This window comes from Anser brachyrhynchus (assembly GCF_964034855.1).
Source record: "Anser brachyrhynchus genome assembly, chromosome: 8".
In the NCBI taxonomy this organism is placed as follows: Eukaryota; Metazoa; Chordata; class Aves; order Anseriformes; family Anatidae; genus Anser; species Anser brachyrhynchus.
In genome coordinates this window covers 10,658,010-10,677,567 of record NC_137702.1, presented here as the reverse complement: position 1 = coordinate 10,677,567, position 19,558 = coordinate 10,658,010, and the positions used below count along the sequence as shown (strand labels likewise).

The 19,558-nt window shown below is 56.3% G+C and overlaps 1 protein-coding gene across 7 annotated transcripts in view; it reads left to right on the top strand.

The window, feature by feature from the left end:
* RNF220 (ring finger protein 220) overlaps positions 1-19,558 on the top strand; it is a 196,305-nt gene that overhangs the window by 111,211 nt on the left and 65,536 nt on the right. For all 7 annotated transcript variants that reach the window (XM_080603398.1, XM_080603399.1, XM_080603403.1 and 4 more), the window contains 2 exons: positions 4,808-4,937; positions 16,740-16,785. In XM_080603398.1, coding sequence (XP_080459524.1) covers positions 4,808-4,937; positions 16,740-16,785 — 176 coding nt within the window. The remainder of the gene's footprint in view (positions 1-4,807; positions 4,938-16,739; positions 16,786-19,558) is intronic.

The window sequence follows — 19,558 nt, the reverse complement described above, 5'->3', positions numbered from 1 at the left end:
GACACTTCTTGTGCCCAACCAAAGCCAGCAGGACCCCAGAAGGCACCCAGCCGGCAGGATGCGGCCCCATGAGCACACCGTTAAATCACCCTGCGTGGCAGGGAGATGGGACAGCGATGAGCAACGCTACCCTGCTCCCTCCCCTTACCACCAAGAAGTTTTTGTCCTTCAAAGCGGCTCTGCTCCTGTGGGGACAGGTGCTCTGTGCTGCCCAGAGCCACCTCCACCTTCATCGCCCGTTGTCATCCTCCCCTGGCCGTGGAAGCCCCTTCCCCACCACTTACTGTCGGGGCTGCGCCACGCCAGCCTCCTCGGACGCTGCGCGGGCTCGCGGGGAGAGGAGCGAGCGCTTGGCTATTTCCAAGCTAATATGGGGCTTTCTTTGAATTATTGTTTTTTGAGCTGGAAGGAAAGGAAGCTTGTCACACGAGATATCTGCTATCAGTACACAAATAACAGCAGGCCCATCACCGAATGGAAAATAATCGCCGCAGAAGCCGAGCCGAGGGGGAGCCAGGAGGGATTATTACAGGCGCTGGCAGCGGCGGTGCTGTCAAGGAGCCGGTGTCAGCACTTCCATTACCACCCACCTGGCTCCGGCACGGCCCCAGGAGCGGCACGCGGGGCCCCGGCACGGGGTCATTGCTATTCAGGAGGGTTTCAGATCAACCGGCTGTGATGGGTGTTAAATGATGGAGTGTTTAAGAGGGAGAGAGAGAAAATGGGAGGATGAAATGGAGGGAGGCGTCTCAGAGAAGGGGGGTTTTCTGGACTCAGACAAGTGGAAAACAGTTTGAGATGCCGGAAAATTAGGAGTTGGGAGAGCAGTGCTGGTCCTCCCGGGGACAAGGTGAAGAAAGGGAGAGTTTCTAATGGCCGTGAGGAAGGACAGCGTGGTGAGAAAATGCTCTGAGACCTGGGTGGATGCGCTGGAGTCTGCCCAGTGAAGGGCCTTTAGGCAAGATGAAGCAGATCCTCAGCAGGGAACATGTCCCCATGAGCATTTCCCACCTGCCACCACCCACGGTGGCACCCGGCGAGCTGTGCTGGCTTTGCAATAGCAGAGCTGAGCAACGAGTTTAATTATAAACAATTTATTCCATTAACTTGGCAACTTGCTGAGCTCCTGGGCAGGGCGAGCCCTCGTGCCTGGTTAACTTCGCTCATGCAGAGTGACTTGGGAGCTTTTGTGCTACGTAGTGGTGAAGGTCTGCGTACATCACATGCTGTTGGGGCCGTTGGTGGGCTGGGTCCCTTTTTTTCCACTGAAACTCTCCAAAATAGCTTTTCCCATCTTTGTTGTGGCCAGCTCTTCCAGCAAGTCCTCAGCAGGCCCGAGCCCAGCTCCCAGCCCGGCGCCCAGGTTCTGTTAGGAGCCCTTTGGGGTGGATCAGGCTCGCTCAGGACCCAGTGGAATTACACTGGATTCATGTCGGCGCGGCTGAGGCCAGGATCTGTCCGTCCATCCCCAGCAGGATCGGGAGGGTTCGGGATCGTTCCCCACCTGGGCTGGGATCCGTTTGCAGACGCCCTCTGACGGGGCCCGTGGACAAATTCCTCCGCGCAGGGGTGCGTCTGCGCATCGGGCGCTCGGCTGTCGGAGCAGGAAATATTCAGTTTCAACACTTGGAGTTCAACATTTCCGCGGAGCCCAGGAGACCATGCAAACAGCGGGAGCACCACGGCTCTGCCTTTTCATCTCTCTGGCACCGGCGAGCGGGGGGTCGGCGGGGGGGAGCGCGGCAGAGACGAGGAGGGTAAACACTGGAGCCGAGCGGCGGCGAGAGAGAGGGGCAAGGAAAACAAAAACACAGCTGCCAAAAAACAAAAGCCTGAAAAGAGCCATTCAGGGTCTCCCAGGAGCAGGTTTGGCACAGGGCAGGACGGGGAGCACTTGCTGCTGGTGCAGGCACGGGGCCAGCTCGCTCGGGGATCTGGACCCCGCGTTTCACCCTGGTCCAGACGCGCGCGGCATCCTCTGCTCTCCCTGAATACCTGGGTGCCCCAGCTCCGGAGAGGAGATAAAAACCCAAATACTGGAGATTCCCAAACACTGGAGATTGCTGTCCTCTCCCTCCCTGCCACCCAGCACTGCGTGGCACGGAGCTGGGTGCTGTGGGACATGGCAGCGTGGGCGAGCACGGGGCCCCTGGGCACGCTGCAGATGCGGCCCTGCTGATCCAGGGAGACACACAGGGAGCTTGGCAGAGCTGGGGAGGCTGGCGTAGGTGTCCTGCTGGCACCAGGACCGTCCCCTCCCCTCTGCCTGTCACTGTCACTTAGCCCAGCGCCTGCCAAAGCGCGGCTGTCAGCCCCTTGGGCCAGGAGCCGGGGCTCCTCTGCCTCCCACTTTCAGGCTGTACACCGGGGGCTTAGCAGCGTGGTGGGGGCCCTGCTCTCCTGCCCCTCTTGAAGCCCTTGCTGTAGCCTGAGCCCCGGCCCCCCACACTTGCTGGGGCCAGGGGACCTTGCCCCGCTGTCACAGCACCTTCTGAGCGGATGCAGGGTGACAGCCGTCACGTCCTTCCCCGACACGGAGTCGTCGCGGTGTCGTTGGTGTAGGTGGTGCAGGAGGCCATTGCTGCTCGTCCCGTCCTGCGGGGCTGGGGTTGGGAATGGCCGTGGAAGGCAGCAAGGCTCCGTCCCATGGCCTGAGATCCCTCCCAGTTGCCCAGATGTTGAAACCCAAATTCAGCTCTGCATGCCAGCCAACAACCCACAAGGAGCAAGCAGGGAGAGCAGCACCTGGTCCCTAGGTGGGACCCTAACTGCACGTCCAGTGCTGCCCATCCCACCGCTGCCACCACGGTCCAGGATCATCCGTCACCCCCCCCCAGCAAACACCCCCCAACCTCCGGGTCTCCCTCCTTGAATGTCCCTGTCCCAGGCTGAGGGTGGCAGAGGGGGGCTGGCGGGTCCCACGGCAGTGGCCAAGGCAGGAGGGCGGAGGGCAGCCCGCTCCCCCGTCCATCTGCACGCCCCGCAGCGGGGATCCAGCAGGATTTCCCGTCCGCTCAAAGGCCGCCTGTTTATTTTGGGAAGGAGACTCAGACAGCTCCATTGTTTTGCTGCGAAGTTGGGGTTATAAATAGCAGGTGGTCGGGGACGCTCCTGGGCTATTTTGGGCCCCCGCTACACAAAAGTGGAAAGGCTCCAGCAGGAAGGTGGAATTACTGAAATGCCGACCTTTCCCGCAAGGGTCAGCAGGAGCTGCTTCTTTGGGCTTGGTTTCTGGGCATTATTAAAGATGAGGGCAGGAGGAAGAAAGAGGGAGGTGCTCCCAGCCATGTGGCAGCACCCCTCGTCCTCTCCTCTGCTGCAGGAGGATCGGGATGGGGGGACGAGGAGCCGAGGGATGTGCCCAGGGCTCCTCAAGGAGCTGTTGGGATCAACTCAAGTCCAGCTTGGGCTCTCCACCGGGTCCGCATGTGGGACAGTTCCCGGTGGATGGAGATCCAGGCGAGGCAGGGGAAGCCCCATAACGCTGCCCCTCTCCGTGCCTCAGTTTCCCTCCTCTTCTGTCAGGAGGCTGAAGAAGAGGGCAGGTGATATCCTGGCAGCAGCCCAGGCACATGTGCTGGGTCCTGCTGGAAGGCAGCGATGGGCCAAGGTGACTCTCCAGCTTCCTTCAGACCCTTCCTCTCGTTAAACGCCTGCGCCAGGCGCTTACACAGCGAGCAGCAGGGCCCCAGTAAAGCTGCCTGCGCCAATGCTTTATACTTGGGGAAGGTCTATTCCTTTAACGGGGATGCATTTAACTGGGCTCTGCCATCGTTAGGAGCCATAAAATGGCACCTTTTGGCTTCTGATTGGAAGGCCACGCCGCACGTAGCCCCCTCGTATCCAGCACTGGCTGCTTTATTGTGCATTACTGCCTCTCGCTCGGATTTAACCAATTTGATCCATGTCTAATACATAAATAAATAATCCAGCAGGAGGGTTGGCGTTGGATGACAACAGACGGCTATAAAGCATGTTCCTCCCCGCCGCAGCCATCTGAGCCGGGCTCCGCACGCCCTCTCATGAGCAGAGCTGCTAATACAGCCGGGAGAGAGGGGCCCGGGCACCCCTGAGCTTTTTTTCCCCTTTTATTGAAACTTCACTGTTTGCTTTAGAGTTTTATTTTAGGTTAAATAGGCACTGTATATTCCTTACAGCGGGGGCAATAAAGTTTCCGAGCTGGAGGAAATTGGCTTCGGAGCAGGGAAAGCTGGTGGGGCTGGGGACGTGGAGGGGTGGCGTTTGGGGACGAGGAGGGGAACAGCAGCACCCACGTCCAGGGGCGAACGGCTCTGCCCTTTGGGGTCCTGACCACCTGGCTCCAGGGGTGCCAAGGGGCATTAAGATGGCTCTTCTTAATTTTCTGTTTAGTTAATAGGAACAGAGAGGAACACCGTGACATCCATCTCTGAGCCGTGTTGTCTGCTCTGGAAATGGGGAAAGCTGGGGTTATGGAGGGGCACCCCAGAAATGGGGCTGTTTCCCCCCCATACTGTGTCACTGGGACGCCCTCGTGCCTGTCTGCAGGACAGGGCCAGTCCCTGCCACAAGGAGCATGAGAAAGAAGGAGAAATGGGGATATATTAGAAAAAAGCTTGCTCGTTTCTAGATTCCACCAGACCCCTCTGTGCCTGCTGCTCAGGAGCAGCAGTGATGAGAAAATCTGTCCTACAGCCGCTGTACCCAAACCAAACTGCTGGGGGACAGGGCTCAGAGCAGGGTGCAGGTGATGCTGCTTTCGGCCACCTCCCCAGGACTGAGGCTGCACAGGAGCTAAAGCTTTCTCCCCTCTTCTCCTTCCCTGCAGGCAAAAAGAAAGCGACGTTGTTTGACAGCCAGGCTCCCATCTGCCCCATCTGCCAGGTCCTCCTTCGCCCTGGGGAGCTGCAGGAGCACATGGAGCAGGAGCTGGAGAAGCTGACCCAGCTGAACATCAGGTAAGCAGCCACCCGCGGCACCTCCAGCCTGGGATGCCAGAGGAGATGGAGGTAGAGCCGTGAGCAGAGCAAAACAGCAAGAGCCCTGGTACCCTCAGCCTGGCCCCATCCTGGCTGCATGGGATGCTGCCATGGCCAGGACATGTCCCATGATGGAGCAGGACTGCAGTGTGCATGCACGCTGCTCCTCGGCTGCCTTCAGCTCCTGCCGCTTTCCCCAGCACAGCAAAGTCCTCTTTTTTAAAATAAAAAATAAAATAAAATAATAATAATTGTATTTTAACTGCTAGCAGTTATTTAGGAAATGGCTGCAGCCAAGGGTTGGCAGATCCCTGCCCCTGCCATAATAAAACTCAGCAGCCTTGGAAAAGAGCGTGTTTATTTCAATTATTAATGAATTCCCCGGTCATTAAAAGGTGAGGAAAGGAATCAAACGGAGGGCTAGGAGCTGAGTTACGTCACCAGGTGGTAGGATTAGGAGGAGGTGCGCCTGCACCAGCGCGTGCATGTGTGCCATGGGAAGGGGCTCCATGCGGCTGCGGCAAGCACAGAGGTAGCAGGATCCATCCCTGCCCCAGCTTGGCTGGGATCTTGTTTGCAACCGAGCAATAAACATTACAGAGGGAAGGGAAAAGGAGGGGGAGAGCCAGAGAGGTCCCCAGGTGGGCTGGGACCTGTCAGAGGGAGCACCCGCACAGCGTCGGGCCAGATCCTGCGCTCCCCGGCGGTGCGCAGGGAAGGAGGGCGCAGGGAAGAGCCAGCCCATTTATCCCCCGCGACACCCGCTCCCCTCGCGAGGGTAATTTATGGCGTAATTTGGGCCGCATCCAACTTAATAAAGGGCCACTGCAAATTAGTGAACAGGTTTAAATGAACAGAAGCAATTAGCGCTCCGAGGAGCCCATCAAAGAAGTTGGGCCAATATCAGAGCGAAACTGAAACCGCGAGCCAGGCGCGGAGGACGGCTGGCGCGAGGCGGTGATGGGAAGGTGGCGTTTAATGGGAAAGGAAAGGAAACTCTAAATCATAAAGCGTGACAAGGGCCATTGTGGGCCAGCTGACAAATGAAAAAGAATGGCATTATTCCTTTAAATAACAGCAGCAGTTAGAGAGGAGACAGCTCTCCCCGGCTTGCCCTCGCTTCCCTCGCCCGCTCCGCTCGGCCACGCAGGCGGCGAAGAAGAAGCAGAGGTCTTGATTAATTATTAAATAACGACTCCCTCCGCTCCGTGATAGATAACGCTCAATCTAGGCTGCGGGTTGGGGCGAAGCAGGCTGAGCTGCAGGCAGCGGCCGTGCACGGTGCCGGTGTGCCCGCTGCGGAGGGCAGGACAGGGGCTCCGTCCCTCGGGCGGCCCCTTCTCCCGTTCCCCCACCCTCCTTGCCCGTAGGAGCCGGGAGCGAGAACACATCAACAAGAGGAGAGAGAAACTAATAATGATCTCAAATAACCCAATAAACATAAAAATAAAATGTAGGCCTATAAACGTGACGGGCACCGGCAGCCCTGGCCGCTCCCTGCCAATGCCGACTCGTTACCGAAATGGCTGAGCAGCTGTTACTGATCAGCCTGATGGGGAGAAGCGAACCGGGGGGCTGCTTTCCAAGGGCCTCTTTTTTTCTTTTTTTTTTTTTCCTTAATTTAAAGAGGATGTAGCCAATCATGGCTTGCGCTGTTAAGTTTTAATAAACCTTAATGATTTGCAACAAAATCATAAATTTCCAACACGGGGGGTTAGGAAGGCAGATCCCCTCCTGCCTGCTGAGCCTGCAGCACTGGGGATGCTGCAGGGAGGCAGCGTGCTGGCAGCAGCCCCGAATTCCCCCGAGACAGCACAGCCCACGAGGCTGCCCTGGGGCCTGATGAAGAGGGGAGAGGCTGGCAGTGTGGGGCTGCCCTGTGCTGTTGCCTCCAACGGGGTTTTTTGGGCATCGCTGGCGCAGAGAGCTCAGCAGCGCACGGTGGAGGCAGTGGAAGGGAAGGAGGAAAAGGGATTCCTCCAGGCGATCACGGGAGCTGGGACAGGAGGGAGCCACCCAAGTGCTGCTGCCCACCCAGCCGATGTGCCCCTCGCTGGGCCGTGGGGACGGGTTTGCTGTCCCCAAGGGACAGGGACAGCCCTTCCCCGCGGGCAGCACCAGCACGGCGGGCACCACCCGGCTGAGCCCCGCGCTCGGCTCCGCACGGCGAGGCCAGGCTCTCTGAATGCAAATTTCATTTCTGAGCCACTGGCGCTGTTTCAAGAGCCGGCAGCCTCCGAGCCCTTCTCGGTGTTACATATGTAACAGCCTCATTGAACTTGACATGTCAAATTCAGGCCATTTGTGCAAAATCTCCCTTTAATAATACCGTTTCATTTCGCTCAAATGAGACTTGAATGCATGTAAAATGGAAAAGGATATTTAAGCGCTAACATTAGGCAGATGTCTTGCCAGAGGCCGATTGAATATATGAGATTTTGAAGTGCTTAACACGTTTTCGGTGCTCCCTCTTAGAATATGTCACCTGGCTTTCTTTTTTCTCTCCCTCCTTTCTTTCCCCCCCCACACCTCTTTAAGCGAAGGGTATAAATTGAAAGAAAACAAAACTACAAGCCTCGCTTTTATGGGGTTTAACTCTTGCAAGGCAGGACTGTTGGTGTTCCTCCTCCGAAGAGGAATTACCTCCCAGCTCACCTTGGCGGAGCACAAGCACGGCGGCTTGGAGGGATGCTCTGCATGAAGCCTACCCGAGCACTGCATGCGGGTCCCCTTGATTCACGTTCACCTGTTTTACACCTTGTTCGAGCTGTCACGAGCAGCACCCATGGGTGTTCGTGCAGGCAGGCACACACATCCCCCTGCACGTACAGGTGTATTTCTGCTCGTGCTCCTGCAGGTTAATACGAGCAGAGCTGGCGAGGCACAGAGGGCAGGTTTTGGCAGTGCTTTCCTCTGACAGCACTGCTGAAACCACTGCCCTCCGTCACCTCCACCACCTCGCCGCTCGGTGTCTGCTCCGTCTGCAGCGTCACAACGGAGCGACTGTTCCTGAGAATTAGGGTCAGGAGAGTTTTGCTCGTGTTTATAACAGCCGGGCCCCGTGCTGGCCACAGCTCCTGGGGATGGGGATGCTCAAACCCTGCCCGCTGCTTCCTGGGCAGCGACTGAATAGGAACATGGGAGAGGCAGGGTGGAGAAGAGAGGCAGGTTTGGGGCTATGGCTTGGGTTTGAGGGCCATTAAAAAGCCTTAGGAAGTCGCATCACCGATATTACAGTTGCTGAGTCAAGCACTTGAAGGCTGGGAAATGTGCCTTTGGATGCACTGGTTTTTAATAGCATGATGCCCTGTTCTTGAAAATGCAGTGCTCTTTTTAAAAATGTATTTGGCGGGGGTGTTTTATTTCCATGTGGCACCTAGCAGATTCCTCCCTGTGTGACCAGCAGCAAAGCTGTGCTTCAGAGCTGGGATTTCCCCTCCCCAAAGAATCATTTTTATCGTTACAGCTGGGGAATGGCCCAGAGAGGGGAGCAGGGACAGACCGCAGCAGCTCTGTTCCCACTTTGGGGACTGAAGGACGGTGTGAGCTCAGGCAGGGCTGTCTCTGTCCCTTTATTTAAGGGGTTTGGATGCTTAGCAGCCATTCCCCCGGTGACCTTTCTGGTGTGTCTGGGAGCAACTTCTCTCCCGATTCTCTGATTATGAACACAGAGGGCACCGGGGCCTCTCACCTTGGGGCACATGGAAAGTGCTCTGGGCTGCTCCTTGGTGACCTCAAGGACACTGTCACGGAGAGGGAACCGAGTCCTGTCAGGCAAAGCAAGGTGCAGGAGGAAGGCCTACCTCCAAGCAGGAAAAATGCCCAGGAGAGGGTTAGTCTGGCTCCTGGAGCCAGTTTTGATCCATGTGAGAGGGAAAGAGCCAAACACGGGGCTGAGGCAGCTCCAGCTCCCACAGCACCTCCCACTGCTTCTCTGCCAAGGCTTAAATCTCCCTTCAAGCATCACTCTGAAGCTTTCTCTCCCTTGTTTGCATGTCGGCTCTTTTCCTCTTGCCCTTTCTACCCCTCCGTCCCCTGGCAGCCAGGCTGGAAGCACGACGTGCAGCCTCAGAGCCTGGCGCCGCACCGAGCATCCTCGCCCTGCCAGGCAGTGGCTCTCCTGGGGGTCAGGGGCAGCTCCAGGCATGGGGAGTAATGAATAACCGGGGTGCTGGCAATATAGGAGGAAAATGTGAAGGCTACGGGACCTTGGGAGATGGCCTGGTCACTCCACCTCCACCCAGGTGACGGTCACTGTCCTTGAAAGATGTCTCCAGGTGTGTGGAGAGGCATCCTGGATTTCATATCCCCTCACGGGTTGCTTCCTCAGTGTTTGGTGGCCTTTTGGGTTAAAGTCATGCCATGCTAACCACCCAGACACCTTGGGGCTGATGGACGAGGTGAGGGCACACCAGCAATGTGGTCCCTGCGTGCCCACGTGCTGCGGGCTCTCAGCGTTACTCCTGGCAGGGCACCGCAGGTAGGACCCCCAGCAAGTTACTAAACCTGGCTCTGACCCTTCTCCTGCTCGGGCAACCTGGTGTTTAAGTACAGCTGCTCCTCACAGTGCCCCAGGTGAGGGGCTGCTTCAGCCCTGGGGGTTGTGCTGAGCCCTGAGCCTCCCCAAAGGGCCCTGGAGGAGCCCTTCCCCGAGTGGGAGCGGGCTGACCAGGGAGGGCGAGCAGCCAGGCTGCCAGGCCCAGCAGGATAAATAGAGAGCGTAAAACCCAAATTAGCTCTGTTGTCATGTGTCACAGCAGGGTCATGGCTCTCACCTCAGGTCTCCTCGATTTATGCCTGGGGACTTTAACCTGACAGCCAGGTACTTCCCAGGCTTCTTGTGCGAGCATTGCAGGTCCCCCAGCCTCTGGGCGAGGGAGATTGGAGGCATTTGGAGGTGAGAGGGGCTTCTTGTCCAGAGCCCCACTAAAACATATCCTGTTTCCCTCCCTCATATATGCATCAGTCACCTGGGAGCACCCCAAAGAGGGCAAGGAGGCCAGGCCAACACATGAGATGGCAGCCGGGGAAAAGCAGGCGTTGACCCTACTCAACGTCTCCCTCCCGCTCCTCGACTTCTGTCGCTCTTCCTGCTTTTTCCCCCTTCTTTCTTTCCACCTCCTTCTTCTCCTTTCCTCCCCTGCTCCCCCTCTCCGTCCCCCTCCCTCTCTCCCCACCCCCCGGTATCAAGGCGACATCTCCAAGCCAAGTACTTTTAATTTCGCCCGTGGCCCTTGCTGACACGGTGGATATGCACAGCAAGTTAAATTCCCGCCTGATCAATAAAGCAGAAGCAGTGTGTCCGACTGGTCGATATTTTTTTATCTGTCTTCAGCCCAGTCCTGCTGATGACAGCCCCCTGCGCTTCAGCAAAGGCACTCAAGGGCATCGGGCTTTGGCAACACAGCTCTTTTTTTTTTATTTAAATTAAAAAAAAAAAAAAACAGATGCCTACAAAAAAAAAAGTTCACGGAGTTTGGCCTTTGCTTAATAACGTTTTATGATTTATCTTAATTTTTAATTGAAAAAAATTTGCGAATTAATTGATTTCTGGGACTTGCCAATTAACATTGTAATTGGGTGCATGATAAATTTCGAGGGAGCATCATTTTTCTCCCTCTCCCCCTTGTCACCGAGAAGGGGAATCGCGAGGGCAGCCGCTTCCCACCCGTGCACCCCCCTCTTCCTCGCGAGGTGCCGCTGCCCTCCTCCCCCCGTGCTCCTGTATCTTAAAAGAAGGAACAAGAAAGCTAATAAAGTTGTGTTATTAGAGTCTCACCAGAGGTGACCCCTCGAGGCATAAATCCACGCTTGGAGATGGTGGGGACAGGTGCTATTAAATGCCTGACCATACTTTGTGCGGCGACGGGACTGGGTGCCTCCGGGCTTGGCCCTGGAGCCGTCATCCCCCAGCAAAATCCACGCTGCTGGGACAGGGACGGTGTTGGGGAGCAGCTATTTCCCTCCAGGATGGAGCAGGGAAGGCTTTTGCATCCTCCCTTGCCCAGCAAGAGCTGCTCAGCATCTGGAAGGCTGGATTCAGGATGCGTGGGATGTGGCAGCGTGGCTCCCACCAGATTTAAATCAAACACCAGAGAAACCCACCTGGCAGTGTCAGCATTTGTAGGACATTTGGGTAGGGCACAGGGTCACCTGCCATGCATCTGCAGCGCTGCCACCACCCACTCCACGTGCTGGTGTCACCCAACAAATGCCCCGAGCACCACCTAAAGCCCATGACCTTGGATGGGGTTTCACTGTGCCACCCCAAAGCTGTCCTGTCTGTCCCCACTGCACCCAGGTGTGTGTACGGGGTGAAGGATCCCTGCCCAGACCAGAGTCCCCATCTTCTCTCCATCATCTGGGACACCAGGAAGGCTCGGAGGAGCCCAGGTCCACACCTGCTGGTGTCACTGGTGGGGAACCATGGGGGAAAGGAGGGAAATTTATGAGGAGAGGAGTCTGTTTATTATCTAGCGAATGCGGTGCTGCTGATACCGTGGATTTATCCTCTTTTCATCCCCCTCTGATTTGTGTCCCTGCCCCTCGCAGTGGCAGATTAATCGCGGACAGAAAGGGCAGAGCGCACCCTGCGGCCCCCCCGCGCGCACAGAGCGCAGCCCCGACCCTTCGTCCCGCTGCAGCCCCTCCAGGATGCTGAGCAGCCCCACGACCTGGGGCTGAGAGCATTTCCCATCCGTTTGCAGGACGGGTAAGAAAACTCGTGTGCATCCTCACTCAACAGCACCTTAAGGTGCTAGGAGTGCTCCTGGCAGTGCCCGCAGACTGGCAGCGCCCAAAGCCGATGCCCTAACCCCATGGCACGGGTCCGCGGGGGAAAAGGAGGAGGCAGGGGGGTGCAGAGCTGCATGGGGGGCCAGCACTGGATGGGTACGCACAGAGAGCAGGGGTGAGAAATAAATCCTCGGTCGGTTATTTTCCCTTGAGCGACGCATGCCTTCTGCGGAGCCTCTTCTGAACCGCCACGTGAGCTGGGAATAATTAAACACTCATTACAGCCGCGGTAGCAAAGAGCCCCCCGGATCAATCTCATGCATGACCTTTCCCTCCGACTTCCCTCTTGATTTTTCCAGCCACCTCCTTTTCAAAGAGCGACACATTTTTCCATCCCGCCCTCGCCCCACACACCTTCACTGCCTTTTTGCCACCCAGAACCCGCAGAAACCTGTCGCCCACCCTGAGCGGGGGCACGGGGCACCCGGGCAGCGATGGGGGGAAACCTCAGCAGGGAAAAAGGAGCTGTGAGCACGAAGGGGGCAGAGCAAGCAGGGACCTGGGGTCCCTCTCTGGGGTGCTTGGTGGTCCTGATGCATTTCTGCTGCTCTGGGCTGGGCACAGCTGCCTGCATGCTGGGCACCGGGGATTCACAAATATTGACTGGGAGAGCACTTGGGGAGCGCAGATGGGGAGGTGCAGAGGGCTACTGGGCCCCACTCCAGGGTCTTTGGCAATTTTTACCATCGCTCGGCCCTTTTCCCCATTGGATGCAGGGGGTGTTTAAATCAGCATTTGGAGCAGGTTAAAAATCCCAACGTGCTTCCCCTGACAGCACGGATCACGTCCAGCTGCTCCGGGGAGCTGTCACCCGCGGCTGGGTGAGGATTTGGCCTTGTGTAGTTTAAAAAAAAAAGAAATAATCAAACCCTCATTTCCTTATTTAGGCTTCAAGTGACACTTCCACTTATTTAAACTGGCGTCCACAAAAATCCAATTCCCTCTCTGCCCGGCTGCTGCTTATTCCCTGCCGGCGTTCGCGCCGTGCGGCTCCGCTGCCGCTGCTCCGTCCCGAGGCTGGGCGCCCGAGCCGCTAAAAATAAATTGTGTCCACCGGATTGTTTTGAAAGAAATAAATCAGCAGCTTTCTGGCCACGGCGTGGAGAAAGCTTCTGGCTTTGCGGGATGCCGTGCGGGAGCTGGACGCACTCTGGCTGGTGCTGTCACCTCCCGGGGGCTGATGAGGTTGTTCTGCAGGGCTGGAAAATAGCAGCAGCAGCGTGGCAATGCAGCATCAGCAAGGGCTGAGCACAAACACGTGTAACTGCCCGGGCTCGAGGAATTTGTTCTCGTGCAGTTGTTATTAATTACGTGGGGAGGTGCTGAGCGCAGCCCATCCCTGAGGGATGCTCCTCCTAACCCTGGCTGGGGGCTCTGTGGCATTAAATCCCACTTGACCATGCCTGGGGAGCTCAGGTGGCTGCGTGGAGCCCCCAGGCTTCTTCTGGCACTGGCACTGTGACTTTAGGCAAGCGCTGCCACTGCTCTGGGCCCAGGTGTCCCCTCGGAGCACTCTCGGTCTCCCAATGCTGCTACAACATTCCTGGCTTGCAAGAGCTTAAAGAAAAAGGGCAAGTGCTGCCCTGCTCGTGATAAAACACAACTGGATGATTTAACCTCCCGCTCACGCCCTGGGCTCTCAGGATGGGCAGCAGCAGCCTCCATCCATGGGGATGGTAAGGGGACCGCTCCCTGCATGTGACTCTTTTTTTTTTTTTTCCTGGCAAGCACATCCCAAAAGGCAGGAGCCATAAAAATAAATAAATGCGGAGCCCTCTGGCGAGGGGGCCCGTTGGGTGCCTCTCCAGGCCAACAGCACCGGAGCGGGGACCTCGTGTCGTCCCCAGCAGTGGCACTGAGCATCCGCACACGCAGGGATGCCGCAGCCCCTGTGGGTCCCGTTTGGAAACGCAAAGCCTTCGGGGGACAGACCGAGGCTGCCCAGACTGCTGGGTCTCTCCAGGACGTTTCCTTTCTTATGTGGTAGTTTGGGGGGGATTGCCTAAAAGGCAAAGAAGTTGTTTGGCTGTAATGAACTAGATAAACAATTCCCCAAATAGATTAAAACTAACTGTAACTTATAAAAGCGGGTAGTAATTATATTTTATTAGCTAGCAAAACACCATTTTTTTATTTCGTAGGATAATTCTGTGTAAATCACCTTAATTAGAAGTGTCAGACGAGCCTGTGAATATCGTACTTAGTAACTAATTTCCTATGTACAGGTTATAATTTAAAACACATGGATCACTCTCCGAGTGGAAATATGCTAGCCATGAAATAATGTGGGGAGTGTTGGGGTTATTACTATGTAAATGTGTAATCATTTCAGACCACTGCAGCCTGGCTGGGTGATTAAAGAGAATCCCAAGGTCTCCAAAGATTGTGCTCTCTGCAAGGGCCTAGAGCAAAAAACTTTAAAAGGCACCGAAAAGTGTTTGAACTTTAAAGGTCTTGATTTCCCTTTTACCATTTTTAATTTGTCGGTGGTGTTTATGGACAGGAAGGCTTCTCTTTGCTGATGGCCTCTCCATTCCCGGCCCCTTCCCGGCATCCTTAGGAGGCGGGGAGGGTGGCGTGGGTCACACACGGGGTCATTTAATGGGATGGAGGAGAGCAGCCAGGCAGAGACGGGGCTGTCCCAGCAGCGGTCGGGATGGGATGGGTTGGAGGAAGGCTCAGGAACCTCGATGAGAGGGATCTGGGCAACAACCTGCTCTGACCACCCTGACATCGCGGGGGCTTGTGGCCAGAGCTTGTGCCCGTCCCGGGAAATAAATAAAAACGAATGACTGCTGTAGAGCAGGGCTGAACTGCAAGGAGGGGCGTAGTTGTCAGCAGTCCTCCAAATGGAGAATAATATAAACTCTGCCAAGTTATTTAAATCGAGCCCTTCCCTCCTGGTCCCAACGGTAACCTTCCAGCCGAACAGAGGAACTCTCATCCTGGGAACTCCGGTTTCCTGGTGCTACAGCCATTTCTGGGAGGAATTAATGAGATTCTTCCTCTTGCCCTCTAAAAGGAATAATTTTAAACACCCTTAACAAGAAAAGGGAGGAAATGGGTTGTTTTTTTTTTTAACCTAGTGTTTGGATTATAAAAGAAAAAAGCGTTGTTTCACACTTCGGGCAATTCAGAACGTCAAGGTACTGCGGGAGGTGCAGAAATCCCCAGCTGCTCGTGCCAGGGGCCCAGGTGGGAGGTGGTGGCAGGGCCGGGGGACCGGGGAGGTGGCAGAGCAGTGGGATGGGGCGCGGTGGCATCCTGCACCCCCCCCAGCATCCGGCAGCGCATCCCTCGCTCTGCAGGCAGCAGCCACCAGGGATGGTGGCTGCAACGCCCCCAAAATGCTCTGCACATGTCTGCATCGAGCAGCACACCCTGGGAACACCTGGGAACACCGTCTGCTTGCTGCAGATTCGTGTTAAAGCACCTCGTTGACCCCGGGGCCAGGAGCAGTGCTCCGGCATTTGGGGTGGCCCAGCGGTGACAGATAAGCACGGGTGTCCCCCCGTTTTGGGGCAAGGGCGAGGATGGTGGCACTGGGGAAGGAAGGGGCCATAGCCCCGGGAGAAAACACCTTCCTCCATCCCTTCTCATTTCATAACACCCAGCCATCTGCCAAATCAAGGCAGATTAAAGCCAGCCAAATTCAATTTCTCCCCGCTGCCACTGCAGCTCGGCATCTGGGGCTAAAGTGTCCCCGACAAAGCGAACATGACAGGCACATTGCTTTTTTGTCACATCTAGTACCATGTTGATCTTCTAAAAGTCTCATAAAAATTTATTGATGTCTCCCATATTGCTGTGATTGAGAAGAAAGGAGCGTGTGTGTGCGGCGCGGCGCGCGCGTGCGAGGGGGGGGGGGGGGCGTGTGTGTATTAATGCTCCTGAAGTAGATCTGATTTGATATGTCTTGTTCTATTGTCAGCATCTGTTTAGCGAGGCTTTTTAATACTTTCTGGCTGCCGATCACTCATCCTTAGCCTGGGATGCGGGCTTGCATACAAATTTTGTTATTAAACACAATTCCATCCCCCCCCCCCCCCCTCCAGCCCCCGCCTCCCCCCGCAGCCCCCCCGCCACCCACCCATCCATCACCTCCCCGGGGCTATGGGCAGCCAGCCGCCCTGCCAGCCCGCGCCTGCGAGCTCCGGCACTGGGGCTGGCAGCATATTTCAAGAGCCTTTTGCCTGCTGCAGGTGCTTTGCATTGACAAATCGAATCACGGGGAAATAATTTATTTCCTAATGCTGTTTGCAGCATGTTAGCAGGAGAATTTACATGAGAGAGATTACTTTAATAACCAAAAAATTACAGTGCAGGCCTCCCCGCCATGTCGGCTTTGATACGTAATTGTTTCAAGTTTAACCTGTCTGGAGGGGGGAAGGTGTTATTAAATCTATAGCATCTCCCGCTGGTGAGGGCATGCAAGGAGGAGCACCCTGACGGGAACCTCCTTCACTGCTAAACAGGGAGCAAGCTGAATTAACAAATCACTCCAGCCTCCGGCAGTGGCTGGAGCAGCGGGGATCTTCTTTCCCTTGCTCTTTACGCTGATTTAATCTCCCTCTGTTTCCCTTCCTCCTGTTTTATCACGCCTGACCCCATGCTGGGCTCACCACCCCACATTCCTCTTGCTGCGGGTTTCTTCCCATTGCCCCCACAGGCTCGCTCCCCGCTTTTCCCCAGGGTGGGAGAGGAGCTGTGAAAATCCCGGGGACAGGGCTGGACCCTGCATCATGCCAGCAACAGCACCTGGGTTTGGGTGGCTCCGTTCTTGGACTCTGCTCCTTGGACCATTTTTTTCCAGCCCCTGCAAGCTGGGGAAATGGCTGGCACTGCCCTCCTGTGCCCTCCTCGGCCAGGACAAGGAGGCCCCCTTTGCTCCAGGGATGGGGAGCTGTGTGCTCTGCTGTTTGAGCTCCCACACTGCCCACCGCGGCGGTTTCGTGGCTCTGACCCCCTTCTCTTCTCTCTTGGCAGTAAGAACTCCATCCTGAAGGATGCCATGGCAGCGGGCACCCCCAAGGTAAGTGAGCACAGCTCGGCACGCTTTAACCCAGAGGGCTGCTCCCTACTCCCCATCGCCTTCCCAGCCCAAACCCTGCCCCGCCACTCGCTGTTCCCCAGCGAGGTGGCCATCCTGGGCTGTCCCCAGCAGTGCCATGCTCTGTGGCCAGTCCAGCAAAGGGGATGTTGTCCTTATTCCCCCACTGTGCTGGAGCGGCCGGGTCCCCGTGCAGCTCGGGGACAGTGAAACTGAAGGACCCAGCGGGCTCCAAGACTCCAGATTGTGTCTAATGACAGCTAATGAGAGCTGATCACACGCACGCTGAGCTCAGGCTGTGAAATCATGCACGGAAGCTACGGAGCCAGAGCCATATGCCAGTTCTGGAAGAGGGGAGTGGGGCTGCCTCGGGGGGACCAAAGCACACCTGAGGAGGAGCCCAGATCACTGAAAAACCCCTCCTCAGCTGGATCCCCATCCCCTCAGTACCCACCTCCCGTCCCCTTGGCTCAGGGGAACAAAACACACCAAACATCGTGGCATCGCTGCAAAAGGCATCCTTCACTAATTAGCTGCCCTTAATATGACGCTGCTGTGGAAAGGATCAGAGCTTGGGCAGGCACATGGGTGGCCAGGAGCATGGCTGGACACTCACAGTCCCTTTGGACAGCCACTGAAAACCACACTGCGTTTGGCCCAGGCTCTGCTTCACTTTTGGTGCCAGCAGCCTGGGGAGGGCGCATGCACCCTGACGCAGCCAGCCCAGGGAGCCTCTGTGATAGCTTTAATGCTGGGAACTTCAGCTCTTGATCGCCTTTTTTTTTTTTTTCTGGATATTTTGGGTAATTTTTTGAAGCACTTGGAACGTGACATCAAAACCAGGGGTAGAAATTGCAGCTCCAGGCTTTCCCCGTGAGGGCCGGTGCCTCGCCAAGCACATAAACACCCTGCCTGCCCCCCCGGGCCAGGGGCTGGGGAGCCAGCGTGCCCCCGGCAGGCATGGATAGCTCCCAGGTAAACCCATCCGTTTCCCAAATCTGTGAGGGAAAATAAAGACCCACAGGGCCTGTGGTTGCCTTTGGATGTCCCAAAGGAGCTGGAAAGGGCACCTGCGAAATAACGCCTGAGCGGGAGAGGGGCGGGTGGGAAGACGGATGAGCTGTTTGGAGGGACACGCAGCAAGTGACTGACAGACAGCAGATAAAGCACAAGGTCCATCTCTCGGCAGGGACGGGCTTTTGAAGTTTCCATTGACAAAGAATCCCATTTGCCTTGAGCGAGGGGATTAAACTGGGACTGGAGAGTCGTTCTATGTAAAGGAGATCAATCGTCCCCTGTCACCACATGGATCTTTTCCCTTTGCCCGTCACGTCTGGGCCTAAGAACATTAACTTCAAGAAGCCACGAGAGCAGGGAGGGAGAGGGTGAAATCAGGAAATCTTTCATTCCCTTCTCAGAGAGCTTGAAAGCCTCTCAGCCCAGGAGGATTCATTATTTCTAGGTGGCTTTTGCTGGGAGGCAAGGCCTGTGTGGCACGGGCAGGCCGGGCGCTTCCCCGCCGGGTGGGCTTGGTATTAAAGCCCCCTTAGTAACCACACAGGGCTCGGGAGGAGGAGGTGGCAGCCCGGGACGCTGCTTCCCTCCGTGCCCACTGAAATTCAGCAATGTTAGGATGTGAAGACCCTCTGGGAAAGTCCATTCCTTCCCCACAGTTACCCCTGCAGACACCTCTCCTGGCAGCAGGAGCCCAGACGTAAACGTGCTCCTCGCTCCCCGCTCTCCTGCCCCTCAAGAGCTGTCACTCACCACGCTGGGTCAATTTTCATGGCAATATGTCAAAGAAAATCCAATCACTCAACAGGGGATGCAATGAATGCAGGATTATTGTATCAGGTTCTTCTATTATCAAGGCTGACCGAGGCAGTGACGGCCAAGCGAGGCCTGTAAACTGGGGGCTGTGGCCATCGCCTCTGCCCGGGGCCTGGGCTCATTGGAGAGGCAAGGAGAGTGGCACAGAGGCGGTGCTCAGCACCACGGTGCTCAGCATCCTCGGGGCTTCCTTGTGGAGGCCAAGCTCAGTGGATCAGAGTACGCAGCGCAGCGAGCCTCGAGGCGGGATTGCTCTCCAACCCTGACTGCCACTCAGCCAGCAAAGCTGGTGACAGCAAGCCGAGTGGTGGCTGCGAGACGTCCTGCCATCCCCAGATGACCCACAGCACTGTTGTCTTCGCCCCGTATGCCCAGACTGCATGCCTGGATGCTCACCCCAAGGCCTGCAACAGCCTTTGGTGCCCCGGTCTTCATGTTGCTGAGAGCTGGGCAGCCCATCCAGCCCCCACAGGCCTTGGGGCTGCCTTGTGCCTGTGCTTTGCAGCAGACAGAGGCAAAAAAAAAAAAAAAAATGTGCTGAAAACCCATCTCCTTCGCAGAAAGCACACCAGGGGGCCCCGCTCTGGGAAAGGTCTTTCTCAGGCATTGGACTTCAAGGAGAGTCCGGGACCCTCTTAGCATCCTTCTCTGACGGCATGTCCAAGACACCAGGAGGAAGAGGAGGGGTGGGGAATTAAGTTCTTTACCAAGGAGACATTTCTATGTGAGTGGGAACAGATGCTTCACGCCCATGGGAAGGGATGGAGGCTGTCCTTGCTCTTACTGAACTTGAGACCATGGCTCCACGGTGTCGTTCTCCAGTGTGAGCTGGTCATTGTTTGAAAATCCTTCATGCCATCCCGGGTCCCCGTGGGGAAGTCCGACACCAGAGTCACTTGGGAGGGCACTTTCTGAAGACGTGTCC